The 26,328-nt window shown below is 28.2% G+C and overlaps 1 protein-coding gene across 5 annotated transcripts in view; it reads left to right on the top strand.

Annotated features, from left to right (window-relative positions):
• Window positions 1-9,687, top strand: part of LOC135924874 (inositol hexakisphosphate and diphosphoinositol-pentakisphosphate kinase 2-like) — a 34,733-nt gene extending 25,046 nt beyond the window's left edge. Inside the window, exons 22-26 of one of the 5 annotated variants that reach the window (XM_065459996.1) lie at window positions 619-1,117; window positions 2,942-3,013; window positions 6,824-6,922; window positions 7,111-7,239; window positions 9,177-9,687. In XM_065459996.1, the coding sequence (XP_065316068.1) occupies window positions 619-1,117; window positions 2,942-3,013; window positions 6,824-6,922; window positions 7,111-7,239; window positions 9,177-9,253 (876 nt within the window). In that variant the 3' untranslated portion in view covers window positions 9,254-9,687. The remainder of the gene's footprint in view (window positions 1-618; window positions 1,118-2,941; window positions 3,014-6,823; window positions 6,923-7,110; window positions 7,240-9,176) is intronic. The other 4 variants (XM_065459997.1, XM_065460000.1, XM_065459998.1 and 1 more) reach the window with 4 other exon arrangements.
• The last annotated feature ends 16,641 nt before the right edge of the window (window positions 9,688-26,328 follow it).

Genomic DNA, 26,328 nt, shown 5'->3' with positions numbered 1-26,328 from the left:
ATATACCATTTCTGTATTGTTTAATTTTAAGATTGTTCATTCCATCGCTAGATTCATTTCTATTACTTTGTTTAAACGATGAGCGTGTATCTATATGTTTTCGTAATTCTTAATAAAAGGATATCTTTTAATGTCTCCCATTATTTCTAAAATATATATATTTTTTTTAAAGAAAATGTCTAATACAATAATTATTTAATTCAATTGACCTTTTAAGATCATATAATATTAAAACATATAATATTCAAATAATATTGTATTACAAATATCATAACCTTTATAAAATATCATATTACAATATCCTTTTATAATATATTAAATGCGACCTTTTTAATATATAACAATTACTACCTTTAAAAAGGAAAGCTTTGACAATTTTATTCCAGTCGACAATTGTAAATATTTATAGAATTATGAATTGGCATATTTTAGGAGAATGTAATAAAGCAGAATTTAAAACATGGATTAAGAATAAATCTCATTAATTTTATATTTTTAAAAAAAAACATCTTTTTCTTTTTTAATAAATTTAACTTATCGCAATCAGATTTAATGGCAAAATATTTTTAATTCTACATTTGATTTATTTACATTAAAATAAAAATTCAATTTAAACAGAAATTTATGATCGATCCCCACACTCATATCCACAAACAAGATCAAATTGATCAAAACCCTGAAAATGTGAATGATACCTTTATTAATTCGAACAATAGTGACAGGTCGCCCACACCTCTTGAAATAAGCGTTGAAACGGGCAATGTATCCGATAATTTATGCAAACGTTCAACCACTTCTAGCAATGGTCAAATAGTTCAAGTCTCTCCTTCAACGCAAGCCGATAAAATTATAAATAAAGATGAACCAGACTTTTTTCACTCTCTCAGTGTCAATACCGTTCCTATTTTAGAGATCGTTGACAAAATTGTTAATTCAGCCAAAAATAGTATTTGTAAAGAATTGAATTCTTCCGCTTCCGAAAATATTGAACCTGAGGTTGATAGAAGTAATGATAAGGTCAGGAAGCAAGTACCAAATATGAAATTTTTGCCCATCGATGCCGGATGCGATCATAGATACAGTCTTATTGAAAATAAGTTGTCACCATTTGCATCAAGTAATATATATATACTTGTTATGCATTTCTAATCTATTAAGAAGAAATAACAATCATTAAAAAAATATACTTTATAAGAATGAAAGTCTGCAAATCAACAGAATAAAAAAATGGGGGGGGGGGGCTGGAAAAAGAAAGAATTGTTTAATTAAGTTAATAAAATTTTTAAATAAGAACACAATTTTTTTATAATTTTCTATAAAAAAAAGTTTCTTATGCACAGTTGTAAATCTACCTTTTTCTGTCTTATTATTCCAAAATCAGTTCCAATAATTTAAAAGTAGTCAAGATTTGCAATTGACATTATTAATTTTAATCTTACGGGAACAAAAATATTTACATAAAATTTTCAATCACTACAAAAATAGCATTATGTTATTAATTTTTTGAATATATTTTAGGTTCTTTATTAAAATTAATTCCATTGGTGCTGGCAAGATTAAATAAATGATTTTTTTGAATGAAAATTATGAAATCAATTTTCGTTTTTGCTTCTATTTTACCTTATTATACTATATTTGGCATATAAATTTTAATTAATTGCTAAATAAAATTAAAATTGAACAAATTTGTCACGTTATTTGTAAATTATTTAACTATATATATAATTTTTCAAAATAATCAATTTGCATTAAATTCAAAAGTCAACATTAATTGTTAATTTACCTATCCATACATGTAATACATCTATTAACGGTAATGTTATTAAACAGCTCGATTTGAGCCGATTTTTAAAAACAGCTCAATATTTTAACTGGAAAAATATTATGAAAGCCTGAAGGTTGTGCGCATAGATGACCCAAATGTTTTTACATCTATTAATGAAATCTCGAGGTGTAGGCAATATTTTTCTGGGTAAAATATCGAAACCATAGATTAAATATCAATCCAATATGTTCAAAATGAAATATTTAATGTCTTTATATTTAAAATATGTTAGGTTATCAATACCTCAACAAATATTTATGTAATAATATTGTGGTGTGTTAATTCATAAATTAGATATAAAAAATCACTATAATTATTTTTTCTTGTTTAATTAATTTTGATTCAATATTTTGTTGATACTAAGATTAATTCAAATACATTTTAATTCATCTATATAAAAATATTAATTAAATAAGCAAATATAGTTAACATTAAATTTAATTAATAATTATACTCACAGAATGTATTAAATTATTAATTGGAAAAATTAAATATTTATAACACGTGATAAAATATTTTTATTACTATTGATTTTATTCAAATTAAATAAGGAAACACGTTTGGAATAAAATGAATGCATATTTATCATGATTTAATTAAATAAATTGATTTTTTATAAAAAAATTACGATTTTGCCAAACCCTAATTTCCACAATCTTTTAATTGCAACTTTACAACTGATTTGGAACTTCAAAACTATTATTTTTTTTAGTTGCAAAAATTGATATACAATTTGATTTCTTTAATTTGATTATGAATATTTATTTCCCTCTTTTCCTTTAGCAAATTAATAGTTCCTAAATATTAGTAATAATGGCAACAAGCCTGTTAAAATTATTATTATCCTTCACAAAATATTTTTATCATTTGGTGGACTTATTACTAATAACTCTTTTTCTGGAAAATTTGCTACCTTCCGATTCCCAAACTGCTTTCTTTCCTGCATTAATTAATTTTTTTGTTTTTCTGTTACGGTCTTTTTAGCTAATTAATAAATTATTCCAAATATATTTTATGTAAATAATCATTTTTTAAAATCTAAATTAGTTATTTTATTATTTTAGTTTTAACCAATTAATAATATATTATTTGATAAAAAAACAAATTTCTAAACAGAATCTACCTATACTAGTAAACCTATCTCTAGACATTCTACTGGTTTAATCGGAACACCATATCATAAATCAAGTCGAATCGAAACATAAAAAAAACTTATAATATGCTATTTAATTTACTTTTTAGAGAGTTATAAATCCCTCTAATAGTAACTATCAAAAATTTGGCTAATGCTAAACATTTCCTTGGTTGAAACCGTAAACACGAAATTGATATATATCAAAGTTGCCTATTTTTGTACCTATCCACATTTTATCAGGTAATATGATTGTTAATGAGCTAAAATTCATTTTTGATATAACTAGAACATATATCAAGCAGGCCTACTAATTTTATCAAAATTGAAAAGGGTCGGTCTATCAATTTTCTTCCAAAAAAAATATCTAGTACGTGGTCTTCACATGATATCACCCTTAGTTTAAACGGAGCGAATACAATTAATGCACTATTAGATTTGATTTTGAATATGCCTACCTTCCATGGACTTTTGAATCAATTTTAAGGAAAATGAACGACCTCGAAAAATAAATATGAAACTTTTTTTGCAAAATTGTGAATATAATGATTTAATCACTCATAGTCTTGTTTCTATTTTTAAATTTTCTGTTTGTTTCACTTAATCATTAGAGTAGGCGCAGGTGAATAATTTACTCATGGTATCAAGGCAGCCGATGCTCAATATCGGTGCATCTCTGATTATACATGTGTTTAAGATTATTTTAAAAAAATTTTGATCAAATTTATATTTCAATTGATAATTAGGCAGGTTTAAAATTATTTTTTGGTTCGATTTGTATTACGAATAGCACAATTATTTGATTCGATTCGATTCGAATATGAATCTTCTCTGTTTTATGGCGATTTCCAGGTTTACCCAGGTAGGCCAGTTTTCCCTCTGATTTTTCTTTTCCATTTCTGGTCCTGAGCATCAATATTTGTAAGATGTAAGATTCATGCTTATCTCCGCCGCTATCACATTTGTCTACGTCATCTTGGGCCTTCCTCTAGGTCTTGATCCTCCTACTTCCATCACTTTATCCAGATCTTTTGTCATACACATGCCCAAACCATCTTAGTCTATTTCGTCGCATTACTACTCCATTTGTCTTTGCTATATTCATTTTCAGGCCCTTTGCTTCCATAGCCATCCTCCATTTACTAATTGTATCCCTCAATTCTTCCTCGCTATTTACCATTAATACAAGGTCATCTGCATATAATAACTCCCAAGGAAGTCCTTCACGTATTTCTCTAGCCACCACTGCCATTACTAAGATAAATAATAATGGACTCAACACGGATCCTTGATGAAGTCCTACCTTCACTTCAAAGCTTTCACTATCACAATCCGTCCGTACTGCTGTTTGTGCTCCCACATACATTGCCATCACTGCGATAACTAACCATTCCTACACACCTGATTTTCTCAAGGCCCATCTAGTAACCTCACGCGGCACCCTGTCAAATGCTTTCTCCAAGTCAACAAACGCATAATACAGTTTCTTCTCCTGTATTTGCCTAACCACAAAAATTGCATCTGTTGTGCCTTTCCCCGTTGTAAAACCAAACTGCATTTCATCAATTTTAGTTTGTTACCTTATCCACTTCTATAACACCCTCTCAAATACCTTCATTGCATGTTCCAAGAGTTTAATAGCTCTGTAAGACCCGCAATCTAAAGGATGACCTTTTCCCTTGTATACTGGGATAATTATACTTCTTGGGAATAGTTCCTTCTGTGACAATTTGATTTACTAAATTCATTAATCATTCAATCCCTAAGTCATCAGAACCTTTAAACATCTCTGATACCACCATCGTTAAACCTGATGCCTTCCATTTTTTCATCTTTTTCATTGCTCTCTTTATTTCATCCCCAAATTTACACCCTGGACCTTCTATCATTCATTTTCTTCGTTCAAAAGTCTTTCCATGTAGATCTTCCAGGTGTTCTTAATACCATTGCTATCAATCACTATTTTTCCTATTTTCAAACATTTAACACCTGCCACATCTTGCCTCCTTTTTGCCATTCAACCACATTTCCCATTTCTTTAGCAAACTCCTGCCTTTTTTCTTCTTGCGCCTTCGCTATTAATTTCTTAGCATTTCTTTTCGCCATCTTGTAAATATCGTTATCACTATTATTTTTACTATTATGCCATTCTTTGAAGCATATGAATAATTAAAAAAAAATTTCGTTGAATAATAAGCTTTTTTTTCAATCGAATTATTTGAAAATATTCATATTATTAGAAATAATTGTAAATATTCGTTAATATTTTATTTTTTCGTTCGTATTCGTGAGTAAAAATCAAATTCCATTCATAGTTGAAGAAATTTATTTTAGGCCTTTAAGAAAACTCCCTTAATTGCACAATTTTAAATAGTTATATCTTAAAAAATATTAAAATGTGTGTAAAAATATTGGATTTATTAGATAAATCGAATGATGATTTTATTATTCATACGAATACAAATACTGAATTTTACGAATAGCTCAATTATTCTTAACATATACAAATAATGAAATTTTTGAGTCGTTTTATTGTAGGTTTTCTTGTTAGTAAAACTTAGACATTTTAGATACTCAAATGAATACTATCATCACAACTCACAAGTGTAAATAATGATTATCTTGACGAATTATTAATATTTCGATATAATAATCAATTTATGATACACCGATACCACTTTTTTTAACCAATACCGATACTATCACGGTATTATTATCACCGATGTAAGTACTTGTAACTCTAGCGCGCTCTTTTTTTAAAGTAGCATTAACAGTATTGCACACCTTTCTTATCGGTTTAAAAATTTATATATAATTTTTTTTTATTAATTCATAACTTATGTTGGTTAAAAAATAATTTAATTTATGAAAGTTAATTATGATTTTCTGTATAAACCAAACGTATCGGTTAAAATTGAAAATAAGTTACCATTACCAAATATTGGTGCATCTCTGATTTGTATTGAATTTTTTTAAAAAATGTCCAGTAATAAATATAAAGTCTGATTTTTTTGAAGAACGGTCCCAAAATGGGGATGAAACAGGAAAGCGCACCCTTATTCCTTATACCTGATTTTAACTTTAACGGGAAAAATTAATACGATTATATGCCAACCAAGGTAATGTTCAGCACTAGGCCGAAAATTTAGTAGAACAACTTATCGTTATTTTCTGGTATGCCTTAATTATAATTAAATAATTATTTAAGTTCAAATTTTGAAATTAAAAAAAACTGCTAGGCTTTTGTGAAATATAAAAGATAATAATTATGCATTTGTATTCTTTAAAAATTTTTTTATAAAACGCTTGCTATATATGAATGCTTATTTTGAATATTTATTCAATATATCCATTTGAAAAAAATTATAATAACTTGTTGAAATCTAATTCTCATATTACACCTTAAATTATTTCTTGGCTTTTGAGATATTTTATGAAATAAAAATCTCGTATGAGCCAATCGGTACTCTAGATTTAATTATTTTTGTACGAATGATGTTATATTTTTTTAATATAAATAATTTTTTCAATTTCTTAATTCTATTTTTCATTATATTATCTTTGTTAAATATAATTTCTATCAGTTTCCCTATTTTAATTATTAACCTTGATTTGGGTGTTTCAACAATCGATTTTTATAACCTATTATTGACAACAACATTTATTATATAGTATAATTTGCTGTACGCATGCAATTATTTTCACATTGTTATGTGTTGTAAATTTTATGGAATGAATATATTAATTATGTTTTATTTTGTGTGTAAATTAATTAATGATTTATAACTAATATCTAATTTGATTATATTTATAATATATATGTTCCTTAAAATAATATTTGAACATTGCTCATTAATTAATCACAGATTCTGGTAGTTGTTTAATTAGCACGGCCCTAATATCTGGTAAATGTTTTACTAATTGTAACACTCTAGAAAATAAAACTGAAGCGAATAATACTAACGGTATACAATTTTCTACAATTTATTTAAAATTTATCGAATCAAATTTGTCCTCATTGCTCATTTAACTTTAAAATTGTAAAAGGTGCGTAGATGTTTTTAATATCGATTAGCTTTTTAAACTAGCATAGTCCTAACGGAATTTATATTTTAACAATAATAATTATAATTTATTATGCCTGAATTATTAGTGTGCTATGAGGGTCCGCCAGCTGTACCTCACATCAGACCTTTGGAAACTTTGCATAACGCTTTATCGTTGAAACGACTAGATTCTTTCCTGTATCGAATGACCGAAATGCCATTCAAAAATATCATAGGTTTCCATTTATTTATTATTCTTCCTTAAATGTTAACGGTGATAAGATATTCTTCGTTTAAAGATGAATCTTAAAGGTTTAGCCATTGAATCCCCATCACACCACCTATTTCAATTTAGATAAAAATTTGCTGGACCATTATATATCTCTCAATTGAAATAAAAACGAAATTTTTTGGCCTAATTTCTTATATTACCTGAGATAATTATATTTATAGAAAATGCTATTTTTAAGTTTTAATTGAATAGAAAAATTTATTATTTGATTTTCTTAAAAATGTTTCAATTTGCATATCTTTAATAAAAATCAATATTAGTAAGTTCTTATAGATAACCTTTTTTCAGTTTTGGAGATGCTTTTATCGGAATGATGCTCCTTAAACTAGTGTTGTTAAATGGCTCGTTTTGTAGCGATTTTTAAAAATGGCTAACTATTTTAGCCAGAAAAATATTGCCTAAGCAACGAGATTTCGATAATACATGTCTAGACCTTTATTCCTTCTATGAACAAAATCTTCAGGCTTGCGTAACATTTTGCTGGATAAATGATTGATTTAGCCGTTTTTAAAAATTGGCTCAAAACGAACTGTTTAACAACATTACCTTTAACTATATTATATATTTCTTTCAAAAATTTTTAGTACAGGTTCCTTTACCCTTTTAATACATACTTAATTTTTTTAAATGACCATGAGTCTGCTTAGTTCGGTAAAAGGAACAAAAAAATTATTAAAGAGATAAAATGCTTCTTTAATCAGTGTTTTCCTTTGTGTTTTGGTAATGATAGAATTCCTGTTTCTTTTGCTAATATTTTCGACTTTTCTGTTATCTTTCAGGCAAAATGGTAAAAACTTGGTATTGATTTTTAGATAATATTGCAAAGCTATCCTTTAAAACATTATGAATTTTATCTTGATACAGTGAATTATTTTCAGATTCGGATTTTTCTAAAACTGTACTAATTGTTTTTGAATTCTACTCTTAATATAAATTTTTACGTCCTAACTTTTCATTATTAAAAAAATTTTTTTTCAGGTCATTCGTCATTTTTATAAATGCAAAATTTTAAAAGCCGGAAAAACAAATTTTAGTTTTAGCCACTTACTTATCAATTATTGATTTAGATATTAATATTAAACTCAATAACCCAACCGATTTTTAAATAATAATAAAGGGTAAATATGTTACCTTTATAAACAATCTCAGGCAAAGAGATTGGGGGATAAAATTTCGTTTTTAATTTTAATTTGAAGATGTCTAACAGGATTAGACAGTAATTGATTACTTATATAATTAAAATACAATTACTTTTGTACATAAAAGAGAAAATAATTGTAATTAATTACAAAAAAAAATAAAAGTAACTGGTTAATAGAAAAATTCGAATTTAACAAAATAAAATAAATTAAAATATAGTTTATCGATTCATTCATTTCCTTATCCTTTTTTTCTATCGCAATCGTAGGGACTTGAAATCAATGGTTCTGATTCTGTTGAAAATATAAAACACTTATATTCATGTACAAATGATTATTTTTTAATGAAATACTTTTTTTCCAAAAAATGTAAATTCTAATCCGGTTGAAATAGCCTAGAGAAAAATATTCAACAAATTATGTTTTTTTTACCATTCGTTATTTCTCCCCTTATGTCAAGAACTTAAAATTTTTAAAAAATATATGGACGGCAAAATTAGGAATTATATTTTTTAAAACAAATAATTACTATTTTAAAATATAATTATTCTTTTTTTGGAGAACTTCAGTCCTAATTTTGTTTTTATAGGATGAGATTTTTATTATTATTATATTATAGTTTATTAGTGGAATATACTTATGTATTATGAATTAGATAAATCGATAATTATTTTTTTCTAAAAAATGATGTTTCATATTTTTATATTGATATTTAATTTTTAAATTTTATTATCTTATATAGATGTTGAAACAACGCCTAATCCATCTAGCCAAACATTAAACATATCATCCAGCACTGCCATAAATTTGCCTTCTTAACACAATGGAGCAATACAATATATAGATATTATTATGTTTTATTCAAATGTCTATTTTATAAACAATAGCGAAATATATTATTTAATAATATATATTAATAATCATCATGTTCATTAAGGTAATAGGAAAAAAAGCCCCGGAAAAAACCCCATGGAAAAAACCCCCGGAAAATAAACCCCATGGAAAAAAACCCCCGGAAAAAAACTCCATGGAAAAAAATTCAAAAACAAGGAAAATCGTTATTTTTTTTTTCTTGTCAATTTTTCTAAAAATTTTTTCTCAATTTATATTTTTCTTCCCATTTTTGCTTTAAGTCATTGTTAATCTTTATTTTTCTGATCTTTTCTCAATTTTTTTCTTCTTAATTCTCACTTAATTTTTTTAGTATAACCTAGCAATAATTAATATTGATAAATAATTTTATAAGCGAATGCCACAATCATTAACAGCTATTAAACTTCAAAAAAAACACAAAATACTTACGAAAAAATATTCGAAGTAATAATATCTAAATGTCAAGAACGGGATTTATTTCCTGATCCATTATAATATACATGGATTTCGAAAAGTCTGATATGAGCGCGGTTAAAACTGTCATTGGTATGATTATTAATATGTTAAATTATTTATATTATTTTTTCAATTAAGGGATCACATCATAATCAGAGGATGCTTTTACCATTTGTGTCAAAGTACCTATAGAAAAATTTAAAAGCTAGGTCTGGAAAGCCAATACAGAACCGATGAAGCCCTAAGCTTCTTTTGTGGCATGATGGATGGCTTAGAATTTGTTCCTTTATGATTTATGGGCAATGCAATGGCATTCCTTAGATCGGTTACTCCGAGCAATGGTAAGGATATTCTTGAATATTTCGATAAAAATTACATTAATGAGGGAGGTCACATGAAGCTCACAATCCCAGACACGTCGAATTGGGCCTAGATTTCCTCCAGAAACTTGGGACGTGAATGAGAGCACTCTATCCGACGAAAAACGCACGTTTAATCAATGCGAAGGTTGGAATCATCGTTTTCTAATCTAGTTGGGAATAAACACCCATCAATCTGGGTATTGATTAAAAAAATGAAATGCGAGGTGGCTGCCGATGAAACCTAACTTGAATTATGGGGTGTAGGTAGTTGGACACCGAAGACAAAATCGCTACAATACCCAGATTCGGCTAAAGAAACTTTGCGAGGAATACACGATGGGGTGCGAAGCCATCCAGATTTTATGAGGGAGATTTCCTTTAATATTCTTCTGTCAACCCATATAATTATTATTCTAAATTATTAAATTTATATACATGATAATGATTTATCAATAAAATAAACAGATCTTATTGCAAATTTTGTCAAATTTAGTCTACTTAATATAGTAATTAAGGATGGATATTTTTATTGCTATAGCAAATAATTTTTGCAAAAATAAGTAATACATGGGTTATTTTATTGGGATATTTTTTTTCCCAGTACCAATTTGAACATCAGCATTTTTTCTTGTTTAAGCATTTTTTATGGAGGGTATATGAGTAATCTTTAAGTAATGAATTGTGGCCTAAAAAAATTTATTATTAAATTATATTTTTATAATATTTTTTTCTAAAATACTAATTTGTGTATACCTTATTAAATACAAATAAAAATATACCGATATTATTAGATCTTAAGTAAATTCGAAAAAAAATTTCGGGGTTATTTTTCCTGGGGGTTTTTTTTCCTGGGGTTTTTTTCCAGGGTTTTTTTTCCGGTATTCGTATATTAACAGTATTTTTCTGTTTGTAATATGCATAAAATACTATTCATTCTGACCTCCATAAATATTTGCACAGTTGTTAAACTGCTCAATTGAGCCGATTTTTAAAAACGGCTATATATTTTATCCAGAAAAATATTATGCAACCCTAAAGATTTGGCTCATATGACACAAAGTTTTAAATCTATTAGCGAAATCTCGACGCTTAGGCAATATTTTTTTGACTAAAATATTATGTCAACCATTTTTTTTAAAATACCCGGGCCGAATATTTTAAAACCGATGGAAAAAACATCAGAAAACATAATTAGAATTTCAAATTTATTCTTAGTATCAGGTCTCTCACACATCTACCATAATACATCAGATTAATTAATATATATATATCAGAGACCTGCAGAGGTACCATTTGTACGGCCCAGCCCGACCCAGATAAAAAAAATTTTCTTTTTTTTTTCAAAATTTTTTACGGCCCGGATATTTAAAAAAAAATTTTTGGGGGCCCGTTAAAATTATATTCGACCTGGTATATATAAAAAATTCATCTATTTCGTATTTTATCATATCTTTCGGCGAGTATTATCATTTAATAAGCAAGTATATTCGCTAATGTTGTTAAACGGCTCGTTTTGAACCGATTTTTAAAAACGGCTAACTCAATATTTTTTGCCAAAAAGATATTGACTAAGCCTCGAAATTTCGATACTATATGTCTAGACCTTTGCTCCTTCTATGAGCAAAATTTTCAGGCTTGCATAATATTTTTCTGGATAAAAAACTGAGTTAGCCGTTTTTAAAAATCGGCTCAAAACGAGCCGTTTAACAACACTACACATATTTTTTTTTTATTCTAAACAGATATTTAATATATTACAAATTGATACTATAAAAAATTTGTGTAAATAATATTTTGAGAATATACTATGTATTTATAAAAAAAATAAAAATGATATTTTAATTAATAAAAAATATAACATACATTGTATATTATATAATAATGTATTTAATCTTTGCGTATTTATTCCATGGCAGGAAAACTATAATTTTATTATGTAATTGTTAGCTAGTGCTAACTTTCACCAAACATTATATTAATCATAACTATATATAATTATTATAACCATATCTAATTGACGAATATAATAATTCATGTTGTATAAATTTTTTTAAAAAATACGGCCCGGCCCGGGTATTTTTATAAAATTTTCAGGCCCGGCTCGGGTTTTTTTTTAAAAAAAATTTCAGGCCCAGCCCGGCCCGGGTATATTTTAAAAATTTAGAATACGGCCCGGCTCTGGTACCCGTGTCGAGCCTGCAGGTCTCTGATATATATATATAATAAATACATTGTTCCAATTTACCTAAAATTGTAGAGAAACCAAATATAAAGTTTTAAGATAATACTTAGCTTACTCCTAATCATATAGAATTTATAAAATAATTATAAAGTTTGTGTATACAGAAAAAGTAAATATTACTTAGCATAAATTCCTAAATCTAAAAATGATTAAAAAATTTATACATAAAAAGTTTGTTCCTAAATCATATAAATCGTATAAATTAAAAAATGAAATAAATATAAATGATTATCATTTTTTTTATAAAATTTAAAAAATATGTATATCAAAAGTATAGAGATTCCTTTTCTTTGCTTGAAGCTTTTCGCAATTCTTCTGTAGTTTTAGCTTGTTGTTTAATTTGCGTTTTCTACGACATCGTTCTTGTCTATTTCCAACATCTTCACGATCCTGAAATTATAATAATAAAAGAAAAATAATTTGAAAATTTATATACCTCCTTTAGATATTTTTGCTAGTTATTAGTATTATGTTTATGTGTTTGTTTGATGTGATTCAAAGATTTTAATTGTAGGAAATATTTGAAAATGTAGGCTAATAATAAAACTACCAACAGAAATATTCATAAAAATTGTCATGTAAAACAGAAAATAATTAGATAAAAAAATGAGAATTTTGAAAGAACACGTGAAGTGAGCAGCTGTGAAAAATGTGGAGTTGCAGTATTTAGTCGAGGGTTAGATTCCCAATCTAGATGTTGTTGCGCTTTTTAACAATATATGTATGACACAATAAACTATGGCTTTTATTATATTAGATAAATTAATACTTTGAACTGACTATATATGGCAAATTAAAAATCGGGCTAACAGTTTATAATTCACATGAAATTTTCGAATTCTTTATTTTTTTAACCTATCTATCTGATTGGTTGTTAAACTATGAGATAGGCTTTTGTTATAAAAAATGGTATAATATTATCAAGTTGCATGATTTAATTATAAAAAATTGGTTAACAATTTATTTTATTAATCTCACTCAGTATTGCTTAGATTGCAATAAATAACTTCATGATATAATTTAATTATTTTTTAAATTTTACTTACAGAGTAGAAAGTAAACGAGGGAGGGGGTAGAGGAGACCGGGGTACATTGAAGACAGAATTTGAGCTATTATTTTATAAGACTGGAAATTTGAGCCCAACATAGATAATTACTTCATACATGATTGGCTAAAAAACATTTAGTATTTTAATTTTTACAGAAGAAGCATATCTAAAGTAATAAAAATATTTGCAAACTATCATTTGTATTTATAAATAGAACTTTAAAAATCTTAAAATATATTTTAGGAAAGTTTAAACTCAATCTGACAAATTTTCAGAATCAATAAACATGAATTAATATTATTTTGGATGATATTTATAAAGTTAGTGGGCTCGGTCATAGTGTTTTTGGGACATACCTTTTTAGCTCACTTTATGATTTATTAGTGATGCGGAATTACAATAAAAAGGATAGAAATATTTTCTGAATAGAAGATTTTGAAAATGCTTTAAATTTATATCCAACAACCTCAGTAAGAAAGTTAACATTACTTACAGATAAGGTTAATATATTATATACATTTTTTTAGGCATTCCAAAATCAAATATAGCTAAATATTTATCCAAAAAAAAAATTGAAAATAATTCAATATCTACAATGAGTTATTCAAAATAAAGTGTTTATATAATTGTGGAGGAAGAAATTATAACTAATTACATATTAAAATCCTCTAAAAAATTTTATGACTTACCAAAAAGGTAAATAAGATCAGCTAATTACTAGATTTTAATTTAATATTTTATATGCAATGATTAAGATAAGATTATTTTAGTGTAGGCTTAATGAAATTTATTTATTCTTATCCCGGGATTTCTCACTATTTAAAATAATATTTAAAATATTAATTTCATACTTAAGAATTATTAACTTATAGATTCTCATTGTGATAATGTTCTTATCATTTAAAATAATATCATTATTAACAATACTAAATTAATAATAAAATGTTCATTTCATACTTAAAAATTATAACTTTAAGTTAATAAATTTTAAATATGAATGAACATATTATTAATGTAGTATTGTGAATCACCTTAACCATTAAATATTTCGAAGCCTGTAAATTTAGAAAATAATACATTACTGGCTTCAGAGTCTCACGAGGCTACTACTTCTCAACGATAATTTATTTGATATTGAGAATATATCGACTTCCTGGAAGGCAAAAATCCGAAATATTTACATCTTCACCCTATAAGAAGATCTTATTATCAAAAATAAATAATAAAAAAAGTAGAGACAAAATCTCAAAAAACTTATATTACCTCTGGGTAATAACACAGGAAATAAAAAGAAGTCCAGACAGATTAACTAAAAGTATTTAAAAAAACAGAAAATATTTGCATTATATGTCATAAAAAATATAAAATATTTGCATTATATGTCACAAAAATTAAAAAATTATGAAAAGGAAAATTGGTGCCAATGCATGGGTTGTATTGGATGGGTACATGGAAGTTGTTGCCAAATTTGATAATTCTTTTATGTGCATTAAATGTAATTAAATACTTATTTTTCACTATGTTTTAAATTTCCTGAATTTTGCTAAAATTTCTTTTATATAGTTATTGGTTATGAATCAATATTTACAATAAAATAAATCAAATGTGTTATAGTCTCTAGTCTTACTGGATTACTGATTTTAAATTTATTTAGACCTCTATTTCATGTGTGTCCCAACCCAACTATCACATATGTGTGTCCGTTACAGAGTCTATCACGGTTAGGACAAAAAATTTTTTTTTAAATCAATTTTCTAAAAAAAATATGGTCTTTATAAAATATATCTTAATTATTTCAATAGCCTATACATTTGGGATTCAGAAGATGTTTTACTTATTCAGATTGGTCTATTTACATTAAAATTATTAAGGTTTGAGCGAAAAATGTCCAAACCACGGCCCCTACCTTTTAAAATATGAAATCCAATTAAAAGGCGGAGAAGTAAAACATAGCTTTAAACATCTGGAGAATAGCATTATGTTATGAGTTTAAAAATAAAAATAGACCAAATATCATTTAAAAAATTTCCACAAAGAAATATATATTTGTATGCATAAAGATGAAAAATCATAAAACAAATGTACTCATCTTTTAAAAATGTTAAATATTATCTAAGATTTCTCATAAAATTCTACTATTATAATGTCAGTTTAAACAATTGATAAAAATGCATATTAGAAAATCATTATAACCTCTTAATTAGTGTCTAATTCAATTATACCTTAGCTTTATTATAAGAAGAAGATAATAATAAAATTAAAATTATATGAATATATATGCATTATTTCTATCTAGTTCCTTTCCCGGATATTTCAAAAATTTACTACATCTTGCATTTAACTTGTAATAACAGAAATATTCTGGAAAAAAATTTTGGACAAGAGTTTACATAGTTCTTATAAAAGTTTTATAAGTAAATTAAGATTACATCAGGCGATGCTTGCCCCACTTCCTGTGGGAAAATATTTATAGAAACAAATATTCTAAGAATCTTTAGAAAATTTGGATACTGTGTCCTACTTAAAAATATGAGTATGTTTATAAAGATGTTTTGTTTAAAAAATTATTTTAATCTTAAAATTTTAGTAAATCCATACCTAGTCTATATTCTATTTTTGATAATTCCCATTTTTTCTTTACTATAAATTAAATTAGCCCAAGTTACTTTACTTTAGGATGATAATGGTGATTAAATAAAATAGGCCTAATAGACTACGCCGAAGGACGCTGAATTTGTCTTGAATTAATTATGCATGTAACTCTAATTATTATTATAAAAAATAAAATTTTAAAAATTAAATTGTAAACTTATGTGAATAATTTTTCTCACGTGTTTCATTTCTTTTTATGAGTATTTTAATTACAACAGGGTGGCAGAGTACGACTGATACAACTAGCAAAGGGGCCCAGAACCCTGGATAACTTGAATCTAAAAATTTTCTTTGATGATTGTTATGGCGTATATGTTGTTAAAACCATCTATTGAGCATAGATGTGCCACTTCACTCACCAATCGGCTTGGACAGCCTGCTGATGGGATACATGTTCAGTCAAGAATAAAATTTACAAGATGTATATAAAGGTTGTGAAAGCTACGGGCCTTCTAAGTCACGCGATTTATGTAGACCTAGATCCTGAGAAAAGTAAATTTAAAATCAAAATGAAAAATGGACGAGATGAGCAATTTAAAACATTGGGACTATAAAGGTAAGACAAGTGAATGGGTATCCATGTTAGACAAATGACACATTGTTACAGAATTTATACAAGAGAGAAAATGAGGCACAAAATAGAACAGAAAAAAATGTTAGAAATGCCCTAAATGAGGCTCTTAAAGGACTTTTTAAAGATGACACAGTGATAATTAGCGGAAACTTAAATTCGCGCATTAGAATGACAAGAAGAGGTGACGGAAGATACCATGGGTTATATGGAAACTTAAATGAAGAAAGAGAGCCTATATTGAGATTTAAGCCTTTGACCTTGCATTCAAAACCCTTCAAATAAAAAATGACCAGTTAATAAATTACAAAGCGGTCCTCTAAAAATTCGAATGGATTCTATACTCATCTCAAGTATAAGCTCAAAAATGTGAGAGTGCAACATGAAGGAAACTAAAATCAATTTTTTGGCAAATATCAAAATGACCTATTTTTCGAAAACTATAATGTGGTCACATCTCTCAACGAGTGGAATGTGGATGTGCTAGCTATTACAAAGGACATAGAAGCACTATAAATTATAGTACAAATCCAAAACAGATGACAAACAAAAAGTTAAATAGTTACAAAGTGTTGGGATATGTATGAGCGACTGCACAAAAAAAGGGACAAAATAAAATGTAAAAACTCAGAAGATATATAGAGTTCCTAAAATAAGGAAAAACTGCTAATAAAGGTAAAAGAGATAATGAATAGAGAAAAGAATACTTCCAGGAGCTTTTCAATTTTAATCGACACACGCTACATCTAGATGGGCACCCACAAATGCCAAAATGACATCCAACTAAAACCCATATATGTAATATTAAACACCTGGAAAATGATTAGGCAAGCAGGCCAGATGATTTGCTTATAAAAGGTCTTAGAGTATTAGGAGATATACATTCTTTCACAATGTTCTACAACTTGTTTTAAAAGGTGTATATATCCCTCAAAAAATGAACTAGATATCCTCTTTCCATCTTCAAAATTTATTTCCTGCTGTCTAAAACTTTGCGAAGAAAATTATAGGACTAAGAGATATCCGAAATAGGTAAGGCTCACTTTGACATTATGCCTGGAAGGTAAAGGATTTACACAGGGATTAAACAAATGTGTGAAAAATATAGGCAGAAAGGTTCCAGGTAAATTATGACTATATCTAAGATGAAATGATTAACTAGGGGCAGAGAGGGACCCAAACTTAAAAAGGCAATAAAGTAAATTATTTTATTTATCATATATTGAAATACATATATAATTTTTACCTAACATAGTAATGAAATTCTTTTTTATAAAAATATTTTGTAGTAATACGTTTACCTTTTTTGTATATAAATATACTAAAGAACTCTTATTCCTGGCTATAGGCATATCCGCATTCTTCAAGCATAACGTTATCATCATAGCATATTTTAATTTATATCGGGGACCTGCGAACCTAAAAGGGTGCTATCTTAAAAATAAAATAAATGCACATATCTAGACCTAAAAATATAATTTTTTACAAAGGTCGGGCCTGGATGGGTTGGATTAAAAAAAATAAATTTGATATATCAATTAACCATTGAAAAATTATATAAAATTGGCTCTTTCCAATAGATTTAAGTAATAACAATTATTTTTGCATTTTTAAGATTGTTAACATTGTCAAAACGTTTTTAAAACCACATTGAGTATATATTTTAGATATTTTTTATATATACTATTTATCAGAGACCTGCATAGGTATCATTCTCAGGACCCGATTTTAAAAAAAATTCGGCCCGGCTCGGAATTATATTTATTTATAATTTTTTTATAGATAATAATGGCGATTGGGCTTACCTCCGCTTTTTATTATATATTGCAATAAATTTATATTCCTTGAAGCTTCTAGTCCTAAACAATGATTTTTTTTATATTTAGAACTTCATTTTGTGTGGAGTGAACTCACCATCAACATGTGCTAGACAATCATAATTGAGGTGCGTTCAGGTAAAGTTTCTAAAAAACTATTAAGCATTTTTAACATCCTATACTTTTGAAAGTTTACAAATTAATTTAATAGTATAGAAATAATAGTTTGGACAAAAAGCTATACAACTTTTCTCGCCAGGTCTCCTCTCCTCTAAATCTTAAATAAATATATATCTATTTTAAAAATAAGTTTTATAATTCATTTCATTACAGATTGAAATTCCTTTTTTTTCATTAAAAAAATCTATGATCTAGATTTTGAAAAACACTATATCTTATTTATTCCTGTCAAATTTTGACCAAAAAAATATATTATTTTTTATATGATATAATATTTAATATAAAATTTTCATGTTACGTTGACTGATCGGATAAAATCATATATAGGTTTACTAACACTATTTTTATACATACTATTTATCATTAATATTATATTGTAGTAGGAAAATATATTTTTTGGCCATATAATTTTTAATTGAATTATTTTTTTGGTCCTGTAAAAAAATATCTTGTTATTTTTTATACATAATATATTTTTATTATACTGGTTTAGAGACCAATTAAGAAAAAGTAAGATAGTAAAAACTAGAATAAAGCTTTTAAAGGTCATATTTTTATGCGAAGATTTAGATAGTTAGTGAATAATCGTCAATTTGAAAGATAGCCACCATCGCAGGTTTTAACTTTTAATTAGATTTATTATTTATTGGCCTATATCATATTATTTTTTTTATGATACGTTTAAATGTTTAATATAATAGAATACAGATTTTTATGATTAAAAAGAATTAACAAAATTATATAAAAAAACAAGAAAATTTAATAAATCACATTTAATGTTTAACATTAAACCAATGTGCAAAAAAATTGTTATTTTAATCATAGAAAAAAATATAATTATTCGTAAAAATAAATTAAAATTTTTTTTTTTCTCTAATATATTTATTTTATATTTCAGATTTCATTAATTCCGATTTGTCAATTTTGTGGTTTATTTTTTTAGGTTTATAAAAAAAATGATATTTTATAAAACTTAGACTAATTTTGGAATTTTTAAAAAAAAATTATATTGGAATTTATGCGTGGCTTGCCATAATTTATATTTCCTATACACGAAATAAAAAAAATATATAATTTTTTCATTATTTCATCTTCATGGCTTATTGATTATTGTAATTGTCCCAACCCCACTTTTTAAGTGTTATTATTAAATACGTAAAAGCGCATTGAGTACCTTTTACAGGAAGTTTCTGTTACTAATTGAACTATTTTTACCAACTTTAATAGAACTTATTTAAGCGTTTAGCCTAAAAAAACTGATTTAAACATTTATTGAACCTCAACTAAAAAATTGAAGCTAAAAATTTTTTTATAATAAGAACTTGGCCAAGCCGTGGTGACTAAAGATCGGTGATTTAACATCACTATATGAAGTGTTAGAAAATCATCGGCGAATTTATTTTACTAAACATAAATTGAAACAAATCAGCTGTCTAATCGGATCCACATTTAGCAAGCATAGCCAAAAGTTTTGGACTATAAGTGGTTTTAAAATTGTCTTAGATTGACTCAAAAGGAGCGATGTAACATTATATGCAGGGTTGCTGACTCTGTAAAAGGAAAACGAATTTATTTCAAAGTGGAGACTTGCGAGAGACAACTTTTTCTGACAAACCTGTTTCCATATTTCTGACTTAATTCGAAACATATGTAAAATCAAAACAAGATTTATTGTCAATTAATATGGTGCTGCAAACGAACGAAGTTCATTTTTTGAAAAAAATGATGAATGGCGTTCCTTTTTTTGACGAACGCGTTCGAATTTAACGTTCGTTCACTTTTAAAAACACTTTTTCCGGTAAAATCAAATTTTTAAAAATGCGCTCAAAAAATTATTTAAAATTGTAAGCCGGAAAAAAAAGAATTGACGCTAACATATCATAGATAGAAAATGGTTGATATTATTTAGAATTTATTTTTAGTGTCATTTTTTAAAATTATAATCTAATCACTATTATTTTAATCAAAGATTTTATATTTTAATTATTGAACACAATTTGAAGAAGTATAAATTTATATATTGCAGAAATAATCAATTTTATATGATATATAAAAGTTTTAATATAAAAATGATTTCTTTGAATCTACACCTAGGATTTTATATTTTTATTTACAATATAAAAATGCTATAAATGATAAATTTAATATTTTTAAAAATATTTAGATAAAACGAGGAAGTAGAGGATATAGAGGAGGATAACTTATCTCGATTTTTTGAAGTAAAGGACAAAATAATAAATGTTTTTAATAAATTCACCTCGTTAAAAAAGTTGTATAAGTATAATATCGCAATCCCCTCATCTGCCCCTGTAGAGCGCGTTCTTAGCATAGCTACTAATACCCAGTGGCGTAGCCAGAATTTATCCATGGGAGGGGGGTTTAAAATTTTTTGGGGCTTTCGCTTCCAAACACTATTTTTAAATTTTGGCAATATTATGTGCTTTATTAGTGTCTAACAACTATAGTAGCCAGTATAAATAAAAAAAATAATAGTAACAGAATTTTGGCCAAATTTATGATTAATAAGAGACTGAAAGCATTATTTTAAAAATTTTATCAATGTTTAGTCAATTGTAAATTAACCTATCCAGTGTAGTAAGAAGAAAAAAAATTGACCCTAAACTTTCTCTTTTATGATCGCTCAATATATCTTATTGAGTGTTAAAATAATTATATTAATTAAATTTTAGAGAATTTCATTATAGATTTTATTTATTATTAAAATTCTTTAGTATAAATAATATCTCTTTATTTAACTATGCATTTATTTTAATGAAAATATACAATAAAATAAATTTCAAAATGTAGAAATTTTATACAGATTATTATATTAAAAATTTATTGTAAATAACTATATTAAGAGGGTAATATTTTATTTAAAAAAACAAATTTTTCATTTACAAATTATAATTAAAAATATATATTAAAAAACAAATAATATATTAAAAATGAATTAAAAAATATATGTGTATAAAAGAGAAATGAGATAAAAAAAAATAAAATTTAAAAAAAGGGTAAAAATCACCCTAGAGAAGAGTGAATGCTTAAAAAATTGAACTGACAGATTTCCAGGGAAATTTGCTGACGAAGGTAAAATCCTTCATTGGGGTCCCCTGAGATCTGCTTCATTTTTTTTCCTATGGTTTTTATGAAATTGAGAGCATCATTTCCGAACATGCCTAGGGTATTGGTTGGGATAAACACGATATTGGTGAGGTGCATATTTGTTTTTTTTAGGATTTCGGCCTTTTCGATGGCAGAAAATGAAAGGTTGGACCTGGCGGTAAAATCGCACAGGTATAGTCCCAAGCTAGTGGGAGACCATTGGTCCAAGGAATGAGAGATATGCCATCGGGGCGTATGCCGTTTTCGTTTGAGAGGCCCACTGGTTCGAGGGTGGATGGAATATTAACTTTTTTAAGAGCAGCTAGGAGGATGTTGTTAATAGATTTATGACGCGGTTGTCATCCATGGGAGAACTTGCAGTGCAAGGGATGGTAAGCTTTCGATTCAATGGGATGGCCACAGTCGATGCAAATTGAGGGAACCACGGCATTACAGCCAAGGCGGAGGGCTATGGAAATGCGTAGCTGTTCGCAGGTAAAGAGAAGGCCGAGATTGGAACTGGGGATAGCTTCCAGCCATTCATAACCTGAGCTTGCATATTATATTAAATTATTGGGATTGTCCTCAAAGAGCCTGTTCGAAATAAGGTATTCAACGGAATGGGCGATCAGAGGAGCATTCCAGTCTTTCTGAATGCTGTAAGCCGGACGACAGAGGGTGGGTGAGCAGTTGCTGTCCAAAATGGTGAGGGCCTGCAAGAGGTCAGAATCTGACGGAGTGGATCCATTATCGATGATAGGTTGTGCAGAAAGACGAGATGAGATAAGGTTGAGAGGGAAAGTTGTATCGGGGATCGGATACCAATACTGGCTGAAGCCAAGATGAATTGGAAAATTTAAGGTTTAATATGTTTTCAATAAGACCCTTAATTTGGGTTTCATGAGAAACGAGCAAGTCGCGGCATTTAAAGATAGGAGAGGATCTCAGGTGCATAAAGGATTTTAGGTATGTTGTAATAATTTTTTATTAAAAAAAAAGATTGATGGGCTGGGAGGTAATTAAATAATGTATTTAATTTGGATAAATTGTTAAGGGATTTGTTTAAAAATGTCTCGATGGCCTTTTCACCTCCTATGGGTGATCCGAGGTGTGTCAACTCGTCTCTGTTAATGACGTCATATACCATGTCTTAAGGGATAGAAGTGGGATTTAGGAAGCAAATCTCACATTTGGGGAGGTTGAGAGATAGTCCTGTTATATGAGAGAGATTCTCAATAAAAAAAAATAACTATATTAAAAATATATTTTTTTTCTTTTTTAGCATTCACCTTTTCTGGTGGTAAGCTCCTTCAATATCTCTCTCCACTTTATGTTATTCATACTATTTCGTTTATCTAATTTACTTCTTCATATTGGCTCTAACTTTATGGCCCCATTGAAGTTTTAGCTTTCCTCTTTTACGTTTACCCATCACTTCCAAACTCTCAACCTTATTTCCTATGTAGTTCATGCTCATTGTATGCCCATACCACCTAATTCTGTTTACCATTATCCTAGTCTTAATGGGCACTACCTTTAAACTTCTTAGTATTCTTGTACTTCGCACCTTATTCTTTCTTGTTACCCTAGCAATCATCCTCAGCATTCTCATCTCCATAGTTTGTAAACTTCTCTCGCCTGATTATTTGGTTGGCCAGGTTTCCGAACTATATAGAAAAGTTGGTTGTACTATGGAACTGTAAATTTTTCCCTTCAATTTGTGTGGGATTCTTTTGTCAAAGAGCACTCCAGATAAAGATCTCCACTTTAACTACCCTTGATTAATTTTACTCTTTATCTCTTTCTCTATTGTGCCGTTTGTTTGTATAGTGGAGCCCAAATATTTGTAGCTTTCAATTGCCGATATCTGCCATTCATTTATATTAATGCTCTCTGTTTCACTCCTATCACCATATACTCCGTCTTTTCTCTGGATTCGGAAAGTATCCCAATATCATCTGCAAATATCATATTCCACGGGACTGCTTGTGGTATAGAATGTGTTAATACATCTATTATTGTTATGAAGAGAAGTGGGCTGAGAGCCTACCCTTGATGAACTCCCTCGGCTATTGTAAAGCCTGTTGAAGTATCAGTTGTGCTACCGACCATTGTTGTATGGCACATATACATATCCTGTATTATTCTTATATATTTTTCGGGAACCTTTTTGTGGCGTAGCGCCCACCAGATAAGTTTTCTTGGGATTCTATCGAAGGCCTTTTCTAGATCGAGAAAGACCATGTTTAGCTTTTTGTTCTTTTCCTTGTATTTTTCACTCATTTACCTAATTGCGTGGATAGCATCAGTTGTTGATCTTCCAGGCATAAAGCCACGATTATGTCTTTTAACCTTTTTTCTATTATTTTTTCTTAGAGTTTAAGACAGTGTTAGTTTTATCTCTTCATTTTCCAGTATTTTATTGTACAGATTTGTGAGGAGATGTATTCCATTATCTCCTAATGCTTTTGGACCCCTAGCTTTTTTGTTTTTCATATGCTTGAGGCATGTGATTATTTATTGTTCTGTTATTGGTTGTACAAGGTTATGATATGGGGAGTGTTCATCTAGATGTAGTATATGGGTATTAAAGTTGAGAAGTTCCTGAAAATATTCTTTCCATCTATTCATCATTTCTCTTTCCTTTATTATCAATTTCCCATCTTTATTTTTGATTACTTTCGGAGCTCCGTTTATATCTCTATTGCTGTTTGGCTAATCTGTATATGTTATTTCAACCTTCTTTGGTAAGTAGTTCTTCATACATGTCATCGTATGCCATAGATTTGGCCCTAGTCACCGCCTTTGTAGCTATTCTCTTGGATTTTTTGTAATTTGTCTTGTCATCTGGGTTTTGGATTTGTACCTTATTTTATATAGGGCTTTTTTCTCCTCCTGTATAGTGGTTTGTACCTCTTCATTCTACCACCATAGTTCTTTGTATGATTTGTTGCCTCCCCTAAAGGTCTGTCCACATTTTTCACTGACTTGTGAGGAAAATATTGTTTCAATGTTTGCATTGATTGCAAAGGCATCTGTCATTGTTTTTAATTTACCCCATTTGTTGCATGGTACAAGTTTTATCTATTTGAGATGTGTAAATCCATAATTAGTAGCTTGTGTTGCGCAGCGATATCTTCTCCTGGGATGACTTTGCAGTCTATTACATCTTTTAATCTTCTGCGAGAGATTACCATGTAATCTATCTGTGTTTTCCTTGTACTACTTTCATATGTTATTAAATGACTGTCTTTTTTCCTATAGTAGGTGTTGGTTAAGGCAAGGACGAAGGCTTGCGCAAATTTAAGTACATGCTCTCCTTCATCATTTCTTTCTCCATATCCAAAACCACCATGATGCCTTTTGTAGCCGTCTCTTGTTTTTCCCACATCTCCACCTATTATAGGTCATCTTTAGGGATTTCCATTACAGCTTCATCAAAGATAGCTCTAAAGTAATCTTTCTCTTCTTCCTTGCAACCCGTTTGAGGAGCATATAATGAAAGGATGTGTGGTATTGATTGGCCAATGCAGAGTTTTATCTTCATTAGTCTATCAGAGATCCTGTTGACTTCTACTAGTGAGAAGGTTAGATCTTGACTGAGAATGATGCCGACACCATTCCTATTGCTAACAATTCCATTATAGTACAATTTATACCCATCTCCAATCATTAAAGTCTTCTGACCTTTTTATTTCGTCTCTTGTATGCACGCTATATCAACTTTTCTTTTGTTTAACATTGATGCCAATTCTATCGTCTTACCTTTAAGTGTCCCATTATTCAAACTTGCTAATCTTGTCTTCTTTGCTTTGACCTTCATTTTACTTTCCACAGAATGGTGGTCTACATCCTGCGCGTCGCTGGGAGGAAACGCCCTAGCTTTCATATTCTTATTTTCTTTTGTGTCCTTCATTTTTGTTTATTGGACAAGTATCCTTAGCTCTAGGCTGTCCAAGCCTGTCGGTGACAAGGGTGTCATCTCTAAGCTCCTAAATTCATCCTACCATATGTCTTTACACATCAGTTATCGAAGAAAAACCGGAAAATATTTACGTTCCTTACCAGGATCGAACCTGGGACCTTCAATTTCCAAGCCTACATCATAACACACTAGGCCACCCTGACGATATATTTAAAAATAATATAATTCAAAGTAATTCTTGTAAGGCAGTGGCCCCTACAACGGTTGGGTGTCCGAAGCAACTGCTTCTAAAAATTTAAGTGGGTGTACTTTTTTAAAAAAATTTAATTCTTTTATTGTTTTACTACACCCATCCATAACCAAGTGATTTCTGGTTTATAATATCGGACTCGACCTCGTAATTCCGTTAAAATTTATTTAAAAAATCGGAATTATATTCAAATTTATCATATAATAACATAAATATTCTCATTGAAACCATGAAAAATATGGTTGCAAAAAAAATTAAAAAGAGATTGAATTTAACAGATGCTTCTCAATGATAGTTGACGGCACGTATGATGTTTCGAAACCAGTAGAAATAGCTTTGTTAGTAAGATATGCTGAAAATAGTGAGAAACTAAGCCAGTGACTGATAGACATATATTGTACGGCAAATACAA

Source organism: Gordionus sp. m RMFG-2023, chromosome 2 (genome assembly GCF_954871325.1).
Source record: "Gordionus sp. m RMFG-2023 chromosome 2, tfGorSpeb1-WG-v2, whole genome shotgun sequence".
NCBI classification, from domain to species: Eukaryota; Metazoa; Nematomorpha; class Gordioida; order Chordodea; family Parachordodidae; genus Gordionus; species Gordionus sp. m RMFG-2023.
This window is presented reverse-complemented; position numbering and strand designations above follow the sequence as displayed.